At 46.3% G+C, this 13978-nt stretch overlaps 1 protein-coding gene across 2 annotated transcripts in view; it reads left to right on the top strand.

Annotated features, from left to right (window-relative positions):
- Positions 1 to 13295, top strand: part of EGFLAM (EGF like, fibronectin type III and laminin G domains) — a 181406-nt gene extending 168111 nt beyond the window's left edge. For both annotated transcript variants that reach the window (XM_057709655.1, XM_057709654.1), the window contains 4 exons: positions 37 to 180; positions 6781 to 6864; positions 11205 to 11308; positions 12125 to 13295. In XM_057709655.1, the coding sequence (XP_057565638.1) occupies positions 37 to 180; positions 6781 to 6864; positions 11205 to 11308; positions 12125 to 12279 (487 nt within the window). In that variant the 3' untranslated portion in view covers positions 12280 to 13295. The remainder of the gene's footprint in view (positions 1 to 36; positions 181 to 6780; positions 6865 to 11204; positions 11309 to 12124) is intronic.
- The last annotated feature ends 683 nt before the right edge of the window (positions 13296 to 13978 follow it).

The following is a 13978-nucleotide window of genomic DNA, read 5'->3' as shown; positions in this document are numbered from 1 at the left end:
GTTGATTTGGAGTAATTATTTGTGTGTCTCCTCCAGGGTGTCAGGATCAAGATCAAATGCGTTCATGAGGTTTAAGACAACTGCCAAAGATGGCCTGTTGATGTGGAGGGGAGACAGCCCCATGAGACCCAACAGCGACTTCATTTCTTTGGGCCTTCGGGATGGAGCCCTGGTGTTCAGGTAACCCCTACACCAGCCGTCTTTTGCATCACCTTAAGACTTTTCTCAGACAGTGCAGATCACGCCAAACAGAGGGTTGCAGAGGGAGCCAGAACACAGCCTGGTAGAATTAACTGTTGCCTGAAGCTCCAGTTTTATTGGAGGCTCCCGGTCTTTCTTTCCAGTATCCATCTCTAGGGCAGCGGTTGGCCAACTACAGCCTGACGGCCAAATCTGGCCCACCACCCATTTTTGTAAATGAAGTTTTATTGGAATACTGCCATCCTCATTCATTATGTATTGTCAATGACTGCTTTCATGCTGCAGTGACACCCTTGAGTAGTTTCAACAGGGACTGTATGGCAAAGCCTGAAATACTTATTATCTGACCCTTTAGAGAGCAATTTTGTGACCCCTGCTCTAATATGTTAGTGCCATATACTCCCCACTTACAAATTAGAAAGTAGTAGAAAGAGGGCTTTGATCCTCAAGCATGGACACGAGTACTTGGCCCAGTGCTCACCAGCTCAGGCAGATCTGAAGATTTAAAGTTGGGAGACCTGGTTTTATATGCTGACTCTGCTCCCTGTTTGCTGTGGAGCCTTGGGAAGGAGAAAGCCTGCTTTCCAGCCTCCCACTGCAAAGAACAAAGCACAGATTCATATCTCAATAGGGCAACCCAACATTTGGATTTTTATAAGTGCTTCTAGGGTGATAACGGATAAGCCAGTTCCAGAAGGTCTAACATCTTTTATGTGAGTTTAGACTGTTCTCAGATTTGTCAAATGGGTAGCTGTGAAGTAGCTAAAGGATGACGTCTCACCACTAGAATCTAGGTGGCAGCTGGGTGGGAGCGAGAGTCCCAAGGGGCAGGGACCAGCTGTATAATATGGAAAAGCTTCTCTAGAAATTGTGATGACACATCCTCACGTGAGGTGAGAAATATCTCATTCAGGCCAGTGATTCTCAAAGTGTGGTCCCCGGACCAACAGCATCAGCATCACCTGGGAACATGTTAAAAATCCAAATTTTCAGGCCACACCCCTGACCTACTGAACCAGAAAAACTCTAGGGGTGGGACCCAGCAATCTGTTAACTGTTTCCCCAGGTGATTTTGATGCCTGCTAAGGTTTGAAATACCTACTCACGCTGTAGACCATCTGCTCCAAGGAGACAGGAATTTCTCTGGCTTTTCCTTCTTTAATCCCTCCTCTGGTGACTCATATAAGTCTTCACTAAATGATTTGGAATTAATTGGAGTTGACACAGATGAAAGTGAGATGCGAACTACAAAGAAGATGAAGGCTTCATTCCGGGGCTTCGGTGGGTCATGCACTGGGATTGCAGACAGCCAGGGTAGAACGATATATCTTTGCAATGTGAATAAAAGGCATTTGGAAAGGAAATGTCACTTGTCTAACACCACGCTTGCCTCTTACTAGCAGAGCGTGCTCCGTGATGCGACCCTATGGTTGTTGAGGACTTTGGGGAGTGTGGTTGAAAGCTGGAGGCTGCCGGAGAGAGCAGTTCTCACCACCTCCGCCCTCTCCCCCCCGGCCCCGAGGTCAAATGCTGAGCTCTTCACACCCCAGTTTCAGGCTGGCTGCCGCAAAGCCATTTTCTTGTGGTTTTCCTGTGGTTAACCTCGCCAAGGCCTCAAGTACTTGATTGTGCCCAGAAAAGGGAACTGAAACAGTAGCTCAGCCGTGGGTGGGAGGCCTAACTTCCCCCCTAAACCGCCAGTGAAAAGCCAGCCGGACGGGGAAACTCGATCTGCCCTGGGCCGCCCCAGAGCTCCCACTGGCTCTCACACCCGACCCCGGCCAGACCCCCCCACGCCCCCTGGGCACCCTTCTTCCAACTCCACTCCATCCGGATGCATTGCCTTTGTTACCATCTCTTTCTCAGGTCTCTGGAAATTGGCCCCGTGTTTTTCCCTGCAGCATGGCATTCTGGCCGCGTTCTCAGCCACCAGCGCCGAGGCAGACATCTGTGCTCGCTCCTGGGCCCAGAGCCTGGGACTTCCTGCCTCTGGGCAGCTAGCTACTCCGCCACATCCTTCACCCCCCACAGAAGTATGGAAGCCCTGCGGGAGGCTGGGCACAGAGAGGAAGCAGAGTGTGGCCCGTGGTTTGAAATTGTCAGCGCACAGAGTCAGCTGCGGGGCTTGTATCTGAGGTTACGGATTCCCGGGCCCACATCCAGAGATGCTGCTGGAGGAGGTCCTGTTGAGCACCAGAATCTGATTGGAAGCAGTCAGGAACCACACCCTGAGAAACAGGGTCTGAAGTGGCCGCAAGCTTGGGTTTCAACGTCGGACGTGCCTGATTCCCACGGCCATGTGCTCTCCCGCAAGTTACCCCTCTGTAAAAGGAAAGGGTGGATTGGATGACTTAATTCACATAAAGGGCTTAGTGCAGGGCCTGGCATACCTAGTTATTAGTAATAATGATTATCAACATGTTATGCTTGATCAAGTGTTTTCTATGGGCTAAAAGCTCCAATCGCTAACATATGTAAGGAAGTTGGCGTGATACATCTACTATATAAAATTTGGCTATTATTATTGTTATTATTGTTATTCTGAATAAGGTCCTGCCTTCAAGCAGCGTACATCAGTGGAAGCTAGAGAGTGAGCTGGTCAATTGGGTAGATGAACCATTTTTGAGGTGTTGCTGTTTGATCCAGGTCCGAAGCAAACAAAAGGAAATCTAAGATAATAGAGTATAATCTCAACTTTCTTCGCCTAAATCCTTGTCCTTTTCGCTAATTTAGTGCTTGAAGCACTTCTGCCAGAGAATAAGGAAGAGCAGTGGGATTCTAAAAAAAACTGTATGGTTTTGGCGCAAGATTAAGTAAGAGACAGGGAATCTCGGTGCTCAGCTCAAAGTGGGGTTTTTTGCTGTTTGTTTGTTTCATTTTGTTTTATGATTATGCACAGGGTGTAAAACCAGGTGTGTGAAAATCGCTTCACAGGCCATCTTTCCCACTAATTTTCCACGTGCCCTTGATAACATTTTCATGCAGCAGAGAAAGGGAAGCAGTCTGACGTTAGCAAAATACCCCGCGTTGTGCTTTAAAGGAGGCGCGGCTAAGTGTGAGTGCCACCACGTGGAGGCAGTCACGTGGCTTCCAAAAGCCCTCACCTGATGGCATTTCCTGGTGGCCCGTCTTGGTGCTCAGCCTCCTAGCCTTTCGTGAGCACCACGTTGAGTAGGTGAACGCGGATCAGGATAACCGATTCACGCTAACCAGATGCACAAGACATTGATAGGGAAACCGGGCCCATTTATCTGCTCATGTATTTGGTCGTTCGCATGTTTTTACCCTTTTTAAAAAACTGAGGGATGACTAAGTGAAGTAAGTCAGAGAAAGACAAATATATGATATTACTCATATGTGGAATCTGAAAAAAAAGGGTGCAAATGAACTTATCCTTCAAACAGAAACAGACTCAGACACAGAAAACAAACTTATGGTTACCAAAGGGGAAGGGAGGTGGGAGGGATAATTAGGAGTCTGGGATTAACAGATACACAGTTCTAAATAGAAAAGAGATAAACAGCAAGGTCCTACTGTATAGCCCAGGGAACTACATTCAACATCTTATATTGTAATAACCTATAATGGAAAAGAATCTGAAGAAGTGATATGTATATCACTTTGCTATACACCAGAAACTAACAAACACACACAACATTGTAATGCAGCTATACTTCAACTTTAAAAAATGGAGGTGTAATTTACATACAGGGCACACATATTAGGTGTACAGCTCAATACATTTTTAAACATATAAACATCTGTGTAACCACCACCCAGAACAAAATATAGAACATTTCCCGCACCCAAGAAGGCTCCCTCATGCCGTCTCCCCGTGAAGGCAACCACTCTTCTTGGTCATTTGTTATTATTTAAAAGAAAGAGAAATTCCAGGGTGATATATCAGGTGTCTGGGAAAGCAGGAGGTTATTCAGAGGGTCTGAAATCAGAGAGAGTCGGGGGGATGGGAGAGTCAGGCCACAGACATGCCAGCTGGGCTGCACCCCCAGCTGCAGCGACGGCTGGAATCCTGTGTGCTGGGTTCCGTGTTTGCTCCCTGGAGAACAGTCTGGCCTGTTGCACGAACAGGCGTGTTAGCAGGCTGGAGCACAGAAGAAGAAAGCCTGTCCTTTGTCCAAACACAACTGAAAAGGTTTCCGTTCACTGGATTACAATCACATTCCAGTCTGGTGCCGCTGCAGCTATGTCCAAGTCACCTTGATTCTGAGAGCTGGGTGTTCCTGGACGTTTTGGTTACATATTTACAGCCTGTGGGTTTACTGTCACACATGACGACTCTTCCAGGAGAGGCTGGACAAGTTTAACTCTTGGTGGCAGCTTTCTCCTATGGAGAGTTCCTCCGGGTCGGTGCTGTATCTGAGCTGCATTAAGTACTGCATATATTTGGGGTGGTGGGATTATTTGCTTGCCTCCTACTAGGTGCTGGGATTTTTACATACATTACCTTACTGACTCTTCCCTAAACCTTCAGGGAAGGTATTGTTACCCAATTTCACAGATGAGAAAATTTAGGCTCGGAGAAATGAGGCACATCGCCCAAGATCCCAGAGCTCGTAATTGGCGAGGCTGGGAATCGAGGCAGATTCGCCTCATCCGAGTGTGTGGGCTCTGTCTGTCACCCCATGCTGCCTCTTGTAAAAGCCCACATAGTAATTCAGCTAGGTCTCTGCCAACCCGCTCTCAGCCCCGCTTTATACTCATTCATTTCTTCAACAAGCATTTGGCCGCTAAATAATGAAATATGAAGACTCCACCTCCAGGCTGCTTTATACAAGGAGACACTTGATGTGGGAAAATTCATGAGAAAACAGTGGATTTTTCTGGGTCAGAGCGACAGCTTTGTCTCAGAGTTTGTCAAGTCATCCGAGTTCTATTCTTGGTTAAATGTCAATGGGCTGTGTGACTTCTTTGAGGCTCCAGTATTAAAGAAAGGATCCATAGTGCTTTCCCTGGGGAAAGCTAAAGACTTCTATTCTTGCTCTTTTCTCAGACTGAATGCATGCAAGAGCTCAGTGACTAATCCAGGTTTCCTCTTAATATTCCTATTTCTTGGCCAATGAGCCAAAGGAGAGACATGTCCTCTTACAGGATGAGGAGAGGGTTGTCCGGGTGGAATACATTTTCCTTCAAGAGCATGATTACATAGGCTTTATTATATTATCAAGGGGAGGTCTAGGCAGCTGGCCCAGTGCCCGACCTAGAATAGTCACTCACTAAATATTTGCTGTATTGAATTAAATTAGAATAATTGAATGAACACTGGACTAAGAGGGATGTTTCTCTCTGGTAAACAACATGTGCCAGGCTTCTGATCCCCTTAGCATATCACGGTATCTGGCAACTGAAATAGAAAATAGAAAGCTACTGAGTGGATCTGCTATCTGAGTAACGTGTGGCGGGGCAGGGTGGGGGCGGCGGGCAGATAACACACCAAGTTCAAGTTCTATATGTTAGCTTTGAGATTTTAGGGAAGTGCCCTTAAGCTCTTTGGGGCTCAGCCTACTTTGCAATGTTTTGTTCTGTTTTGTTTTTTGAAAAGTGAAAACACATGTATTACTTTCCAAGGACTGCCATAACAAATTACCCCAAAGTGGGTGACTTAAAACAATAGAAATGTATTCTCTCACAGCTCTGGAGGCTGCAAGTCCAACCCGGAGGTGTTGGCAGGGTTGCTTCCTTCTGGGGGCTTTGCGGGAGTCTGTTCTGTGACTCTCCCCTAAGTTCTGGTGATGGCTGGCGGTCGTTGGTGTTCCCTGGCTTATAGACATATCATTCCAGTCTCTGCCCCATCTTCATGTGGCGTTCTTCTCTGTCTGTCTCTGTGTCCAAATTTCCTCTTTTTATAAGGACACCAGTCATAACCCCATATTGACTTCCTCCGTAACCCCGTGTAACCCCCGTATAACCCCTCTTAACTACTTACATATGCAAAGAACTTGTTGCCAAATAAGGTCACATTTTGAGGTTCTCGGTGCACATTAATTTGGGGGGATACTGTTCAACCTAGTACAACACGTTACAAATGATAAAGGCCCTCTTGTTCCTTATACTCTAATACTGTACGTGAAACCTAAAATAAATCAACCTTAAGGACATTACGCTAAGTGAAAAAAGCTAGTTACAAAGAGACAAACACTTGTACAAGGTACCTAGGGCAGTCAGATTAATAGAAATAGAAAGCAGAGTGGTGGTTGCCAAGGGCTGGGGGAGGGGGAGATGGGAAGTTGTTTAACGAGTCCAGAGTTTCAGTTTTACAAGGTGAATAAGTTCTGGAATTGGCTGCCTAGCAATGTGAACACACTTAATACTACTGACCTGTACGCTTAGAATGGTTAAGACTGTAAATTTTACCCCAATTCAAAAATAAATACGAAAGCAGTTTCGGTCATGCATGGCCTAATCTGGGAACCCAGTGTCTTTATAACATTGTTTTGTGTTAAAGAAGCTACATTCTGAGCTGCAAAGAACTTTCCAGTGAGAATCATTTGTGAATGAGCGTCGGCCTGTGCTTCAGTGCTTTACTCTGTTCTCTGTCTTGTTCTTCTCCGACGCGGTTAGCTATAACCTGGGCAGTGGCGTAGCATCCATCATGGTGAACGGCTCATTCAACGACGGTCGGTGGCACCGCGTCAAGGCCGTTCGGTGAGTATGTGCCGCAGGGTGAGAGCTGATGGGACGTGCGCGCCAATGCCCTTTAGTTCTGCTTCCTGTTCCCCAGCCTGGCCTGGCACCCCAGTGTGCCTGATCCGGGCCATTAGGGCATCTCGGTACCAACTCCCACCTGTGCCCTTCACTGATACTGGCAGATCAGAGAGGCTGAACTCCCAAATCTTCACTCAGCAGAGACCTTCTAGGGAAAGAACTTTTTTTTTTTTTTTTTTTCTATTTTTTGGCCACGTCCACTGCAAGGAACGCGAGATCTTAGTTCCCTGACCAGGGACTGACCCATGCCCCCTGCAGTGGAAGCGTGGTGTCTTAACCACTGGACCGCCTAGAGAAAGAACTTTTGATGGCTAAACTTGAAGAGGGCCTCACCATCTAGTAAGATCTAGATATCTCTGATGAGATAAGATTTCAGGGCAGGTGCCCTTTGAGGAATGCTTCAAATCTCATCATGCAGGCAATTGCCCTGCCTCCTTTTTTGACATATTACCTGAACCTTAGAAGCCATGTGTACCCTTCCCCCATTACATAGCTCCTGCCTCACAGAGCTCACTATCCTGACTTCTAATTAACTTGGGTGAATCATTCTCTTGAAATTACAGTTTTCCCACCTATGTTCATATTCCTAACAGTATATTTTGAGAAACGGAATAGGAGGCCCAAATTTAGATGTATAACAAAATGGCAATCCTGCCATGTTTGATGAAGGTTCCAGGAGATGAGCTGAACCGTTTTTGGTTCAGGTTCCCTGAGAATGCACCCTAGTGCTTTCTGGGGAGATCAGTGGAGGGGTTGTGAGCGAAGCTTGGGAAACATGGGGCCACCATGGTCAGTTTCCTACTCAGCTCACATGTAGGCTGTGGTGGAAGTAGCCTTGCTGGACACCATTCTCCTGTCCGCTGTGCCTGCCTTTGATACCAAAGGATGTGTCAGGGTGCAGAGGCCAATCTGTGCCCTTCAGCTGCCCAGGGGGCCTCGAAAGCCCTTGAGAAAAGCTGATTTTGACGAAGCCCCAACTCTGACTTGTTAAAAAGAAATATCTTCCCATAGTAAATATTTACAGGCTTGATCTCAAATATAAGTTAAAATGCTCACAATCCAACTCAATGCCAAGATTCTTCAGACTGTGTGGCTTCTAAGTTCTTCATTTCTCTCTCATCTATAAAAGGGCTCACTCAGAAACACCCAAAGGAATATGAAATGCTCGACCACACTTGGTTCCCCTAACCCCAGTCCTGGGAATATCAGGGAACACCTGCTCTCAATTTCCTTGAATAGAAAATGTTGCTAGAACACACAGCCATTGTGGAAGGATTTTTAAACCCCCCAAATTGTTGCAGTTTGATTATATGCATCAAGATACACACTGATGGGGATCCCAGGCACTTCCTAGACATCTAAGGAAACAGCTGTTAACTGACTTTCCCAAGACTATAAAACGCTTTGTGGGCAGAGCCAAAATTAGAATCCCAGATCAGATCTCTTTTCATCCTACCCCATGGTGCAGCCCACCCCAGCTAGGATTTCAGATGTTTTGGAGGGATAAGCCAGGGGATGTTCCACCAGAGGAACTTCAAATGTCAGAGCATTAAGCTTGGTACCATGAAGATGGTTTTGTAGACTTGGCTTTTGCTATTATTGTCATTAATGTCTATCCTAGTGGGTCTTTGGTTGCAGTGAGGGCTGAATAGAAGGAACTGAGATCAGGAACTGGGTAGATGGGAGGAGCCAAGCAAATACTATGAATTCTATAACAGAGGAGCAGACGGATCTAGGAGGGATGGTACCACAGATATAAGCAGGAACTGGGTCAAAGCCATGGATGTCAACTATGGCAAGAAGGGTTGAATGGATACCTTAATTCTCTGCAGCAGGCTCCAGGGTCAGAGGGAGAGGAATTGACAAAGAGGAAATCTCCAAGGGAAGCCTTGATTTATACGTTGTCTTGCTCTGAATAATTCTGGTCTTGCAGGCATTAATCCTAGCAGAAAAGAGAAAGCACATCCTCATTTATCAAGCATCTTCAGGATGCCAGGTACCTTACATACTTTATGTCAGTTAATATTCACAGGACCTTGGGTTTCATAATCTTCATTTTACGGATGAGAATAATGATAATATTGATAATAATAACACACTCTTCTACTGCTCTTTATAGAGCAGGTATGTATCAGGTCCCATGCTGTGCTTTGCACACATAGTCTCTGATCTCACAATAGCCTTGGAAGATGGGATAGTTATTTCCATTTCAGATGAGGATGTTGAAGTTCCACAATTCACTTGTTTATTCATCTACTACTATGAGCCATATACTATTCCAGACACAGGAGGTACATCATTGAATAATACCAAAATCCCTGCCTTGAGGGTCTTATATTCTAGAGAGAGGCAACAGACAAGAAGTAATGAACATAATGAAGAAGTACATGACCTATTACGATAAGGTGGTACCCTGTTTTTTTTCAAATCTAAGATGCCATTGTTTAGAAGACATATCCTCATTTCAGAGATGTAAAAAATGAAAAATTCTTGGAACTGATGAAATAAAAAGTGGGAAAAATGAAATTTTTTAGGGTCATGGGAAACAAGTCAGAGCAGGCAAGGCATTGCCTATCGCAGCCCTCAGGTATGAGATGCTGAAAAAGCATATCCAAAATGGGGAGGCAGTGTGGTCTCTAGGGTGATGACAGGGCAGGAGAGAAATACCTCTAAAGCTAGTTGCTAGAAGAGTTGCTGTGAAGACGTGAGATTTGGGCAAGCAGATTTCTATCATTGCATTCCCCCCCCCCCAAAAAAAAACAACGGGTAGAGCCAAGAACCTTTGGAAGGTGAATGAGGGGCTGAAAGCAGAAAGATTGGCTTACAGTTTTTACATAAGGAGTTAGACCCCAAGCTCCTTCTCTATTTCATATCATTGGCACGCTGCCCTTCCCCTACCTGTGGAAAAATAATGACACTCAGTTCTCTGGAGAAAGTAAATAAGTGTCTTTGGAATGGGAGACACTAGGTGTAGCTAAACACTGGACTACTCTATTCTGTCTAAATTAATACTGGGAACTGTGTGAACGTTCCTATGTTGACTATTAAGAACCCTATAATTCTTCCCCCGTTGAGAGTCCAGAATGCTGAGAGCCAGGCCTATACCCCACAGTAAGAAGAGCAGGAAATCCAGGTGTCCCTCAGGAAATGACTGAGCCAAATCACAGCACAGTCAACAAAAGCCATCCTGCACACAGGGCTTCCAGTCTGCTTTCTCGTGTTCAACACTCAGCTGTGCATGGCCGTCGGGCATCACTAGGCATTTGAAAAAAGTTTCCATTATGAAAGATGGATGTCAGAACAAATACATATGACAGAGCAACTTCCAGAAACTGAATGAAAAAACAATAAAAATATGCATATCCTCAGAGAGATAAAGAGGCTATTAACCCAAGAAACGAGAAGTGATTGCTATAAAAAAGGAACATTAAAAGACCAGTAAAGAACTCATTAAGAAAGAAGGAGGAGGAGGAGGAGGAAGAGGAGGAGGAGAAAGAGAAGGAGAGTGGCTGGTTTTTAGAAACCACCTTAAAAAACAGCAAAGCCCTTGCCACAGATGAACACCTCCATTCCACTGTCCTTGGAGTCACTTTTGAGTGACGGTGTGGGTCCTCTAGAAAGCTCTAAGCCATTCTTTGTCCTCACTGAGAGGAATCTTCTACCGACAAAGACTGCCTCATTGGCTTCCCATCATGTAGAATAACATCCACACTCACCATGTGTCATCATGTCACCACCCCCCCTCCCGTTCCCTCTCACCTTCTCTGTTCCCATTCACCTTCAGGGTAAATTCCAACTGAGCTCCTTACGTCCTTCAGCATATGTTCTGGCTTCATCTTTTACTGCTCCATTGCTACCTCTAGAACTCTCTATGCTCAGGCTGTACCAAGTCCCCCACGTCTTTTCTCTCTTTGCCGTCACCACTTCCTATCTGCATTAGCCTTCTCCTTCACCTGCCCCCCCCACCCTCCCAAACTCATCTCAGACAGAAGCTTTTTTGAGAACCTTTCCCTGGCCTTCTCTTCTCCTCCAGTAGAATTCCACAGCACCCCGGCATTCTTCTACCGCAGAGTGGTGACACGGTGATCGTTGGCAATTTGATTTTTTGTCTGCCTCAAGAATTTGGCTGGCTTTTTGTTTGTTTGTTTTGTCTGTTTCATTTGGGCAGCTCCATCATTTCGTATAGTGCCTGGTGCTTGATGAGGACTTGAATACGTTTTTATTGAAACGAATGCATGGTTGAATGATTGACACTCCAAAAATGATGGCGGTTTTTACAGGGATAGCCAATCAGGAAAGATCACTGTGGATGACTATGGAGCCAGAACAGGCAAGTCACCTGGCATGATGCGGCAGCTCAACATCAATGGGGCTCTGTATGTGGGTAAGTGACCTTGACCTTTGACTACACCTAAATTATGCCAGTGATTTTTCTTCTTAGTCTTCTTTCCGCTTGTCATGCTGGGGCTTCCCAAAGCCATGCACTTCACGGGATCAGTCGCATACTTGGAAATCAGGAAGCTCTTCAGATATTCCATTATTCCATTTTCTGAACTTCTGACTCATGGCTGAGGGGTCAGGAAGCACTTAGATGCTTTTGTGCTGTGGGCTGACCCACCAGGAAAACCCTGCTTTTCTTGTTTATAGAACAGGAACCTGCCAAATATAGCTCCTCGAATTCTCCCTGAGGAAGGAGGATCTGTCTTTCTGGCCCCTGTCGAAGTTAGAACGAGTAGTATTTTTGTAAATAGCTTAGAACCTGCTAACGCAGACATGTCAACGTGGAAAGATACCTCTCTCGGTATGATATTTCCTAAAATTGAACTCAGTCAGAAGCATTCAACATCAGTGTATTTCTTTTGGTTTAAGATGACATCAGCTCTTACCACATACTACAATTTGTTGACATGATATGACATTTCAAAATTTAGCAGGTACTGTTTGGTTTTAAGTGGTCAACTAGGTTGGAAATCACTTATGAGGTGGATACTTATAGGCTCTGATTGTGTATCAGATTGACCCAAGTCAGCTTATTCCTTGGGATAGTGATAAATTAGACAGATGCAACGTCCTGAGTTCTAAGTACCGCAGCCTCACCTATCCTGTCAGCCGAGAGACGCCTTGGTCAGTAGACACTCACGCGTCCTGAAGAGACACCCTCCCCTTTGGCTCTCACCATCTCCCTCTTGCTTCCTGGCAGGCGGAATGAAGGAAATTGCTCTGCACACTAACAGGCAGTACATGCGAGGCCTCGTGGGCTGCATTTCTCATTTCACCCTGTCCACCGATTACCATGTTTCCCTCGTGGAAGACGCCGTGGATGGGAAAAACATCAACACTTGTGGAGCCAAGTAACACCAGCTGGCCCTGCCCAAGGGACAGAGCCTTCTATCCTGAGAATCCCGGGGCCCCCGAGGCCCTGCCGGATGCCACATACAGAGGCACGGGGACCAGGTGTGTTTCCTCTCATCAAGGAGCAAGTACACCCTGATGGGAAACTGGGACTGGGACAGGAGTCCCTGGGTCGCCTTTCCTGCTGACGCTCTGTGGGCCAAACCCAACGGAATGCTCTCTGTAGGAAGCATTGGACCTTGTCCATTGAATGTGTAGTGGCCGCCAGAGATCACACATCACGGCGAGTTTCCGAGCCCGTCTGCTGTAGCTCAATGACTGTGTTGTGATTCATAGTTCATAAAAAAAAAAAAAAAGAAAAAAAAAGAGACCCAAAGGGCAGTATTAAAATACTTCTCTCTTCCCCTGACTCATGACAGTCTTACTGACAGCAGAATGACTGTAAGACCTTGAACCTCAAATTTCTCACTTTGGCCCATAAATTACTACGATTAACCCTTTCCCCTCCTCACTGTCTGGTTCGATGTGCTCTGTCTATGAAAGTAAGGATGAAAGGAGACTAGAGATAGAATCATAATTATAAAGCTGCCCCTCAAAAGTTTACCTTTAATGAGAAAGCCCTACTTTTTATAATGCACATCTAAGAAAACGGGCACCATGATTTTGTAGCTGTCCCTTTTGTATGTGTATATTTTTATAGCTACAGATTGTCCACGCAGTATACGTTTGCAAGTTTGGGTGGACGACCCTGAATTCTTTGCACACTTCCTAAGAATTTCCTCCCAAAGGAGACTTGTCTGGGCCCTTTGTGGCATCAGCAGAGCGGAGTAGATGACTTGGGGTGGGCACCTCGGGGAGCTGACTGTTCTCTCTTGGTAAATGATTGCTCAAGGAGGTGACTGTGAAGCTTCCAGAACAGGCGGATGAAAAGGCACATGTGTGACTAAGCTGGGTCACTGTCATTTTGGTTTTCAGAGGTAGGGGGATGTCTGTAGTAAACTTGAATAAAGGAGGTGAAGAAGGCTACAGCGTGTTCATTTAGTCGTTTGTTCACCTGTAGAGGGATTACTGATCCCCTTGGCCGAGTCCAGAAATGGACACAAATACAGTTAACGTTTCTCGGGCTGGGCTGGGGGCACCACTGGTCTGGTCTGGTCTGAGCATCCGAGCCAGAACCAGGGACGCGAGGCTGCTTCCTTCTGCGCCCTCGTGGTGCCGCTTTGCTACTCACGCGCGTGACCCTGGGGACAGCTGGCTCACTGGCTGAGCCCCGGGACAGGACTTGCTCAGGGGAGGTGAGATGAACGCTGCCACCAACGAGGAGAGCCATGTGATCCGACTCACACAAGTGCCTATAATTAGTCCCGCCATGACTCTGCACTTGCTTGTGCAACAGGCGCCCAGCGAAGGCTTGGAGCTTTGTTCCAAGCACATTAAGAGCTCTAAAAAATGACTAGAGAAACTGGACACTTTCCCCTTGAGCTTCGGCCCTGTGCCTCCTGTCTTGGGGAGTTTTTGACAACCAGGGTCCTTCCTCCCAGAGCACTAGTGGTAACCACAGCAACGACGATAATTCGTCCTCTCCTGCCTGTGTCACCCTGTGAGTGCAGTGTGCAGAAAGCCACGTGGTGGACAGTGGGTGTCACCACCTCTCCACCACCCTCACCTCAACACCGTTTCCTTGGAGACATCCAGGGCCACT

The sequence above is a fragment of the Hippopotamus amphibius genome, chromosome 15 (genome assembly GCF_030028045.1).
Source record: "Hippopotamus amphibius kiboko isolate mHipAmp2 chromosome 15, mHipAmp2.hap2, whole genome shotgun sequence".
Taxonomy (NCBI): domain Eukaryota; kingdom Metazoa; phylum Chordata; class Mammalia; order Artiodactyla; family Hippopotamidae; genus Hippopotamus; species Hippopotamus amphibius.
This window is presented reverse-complemented; position numbering and strand designations above follow the sequence as displayed.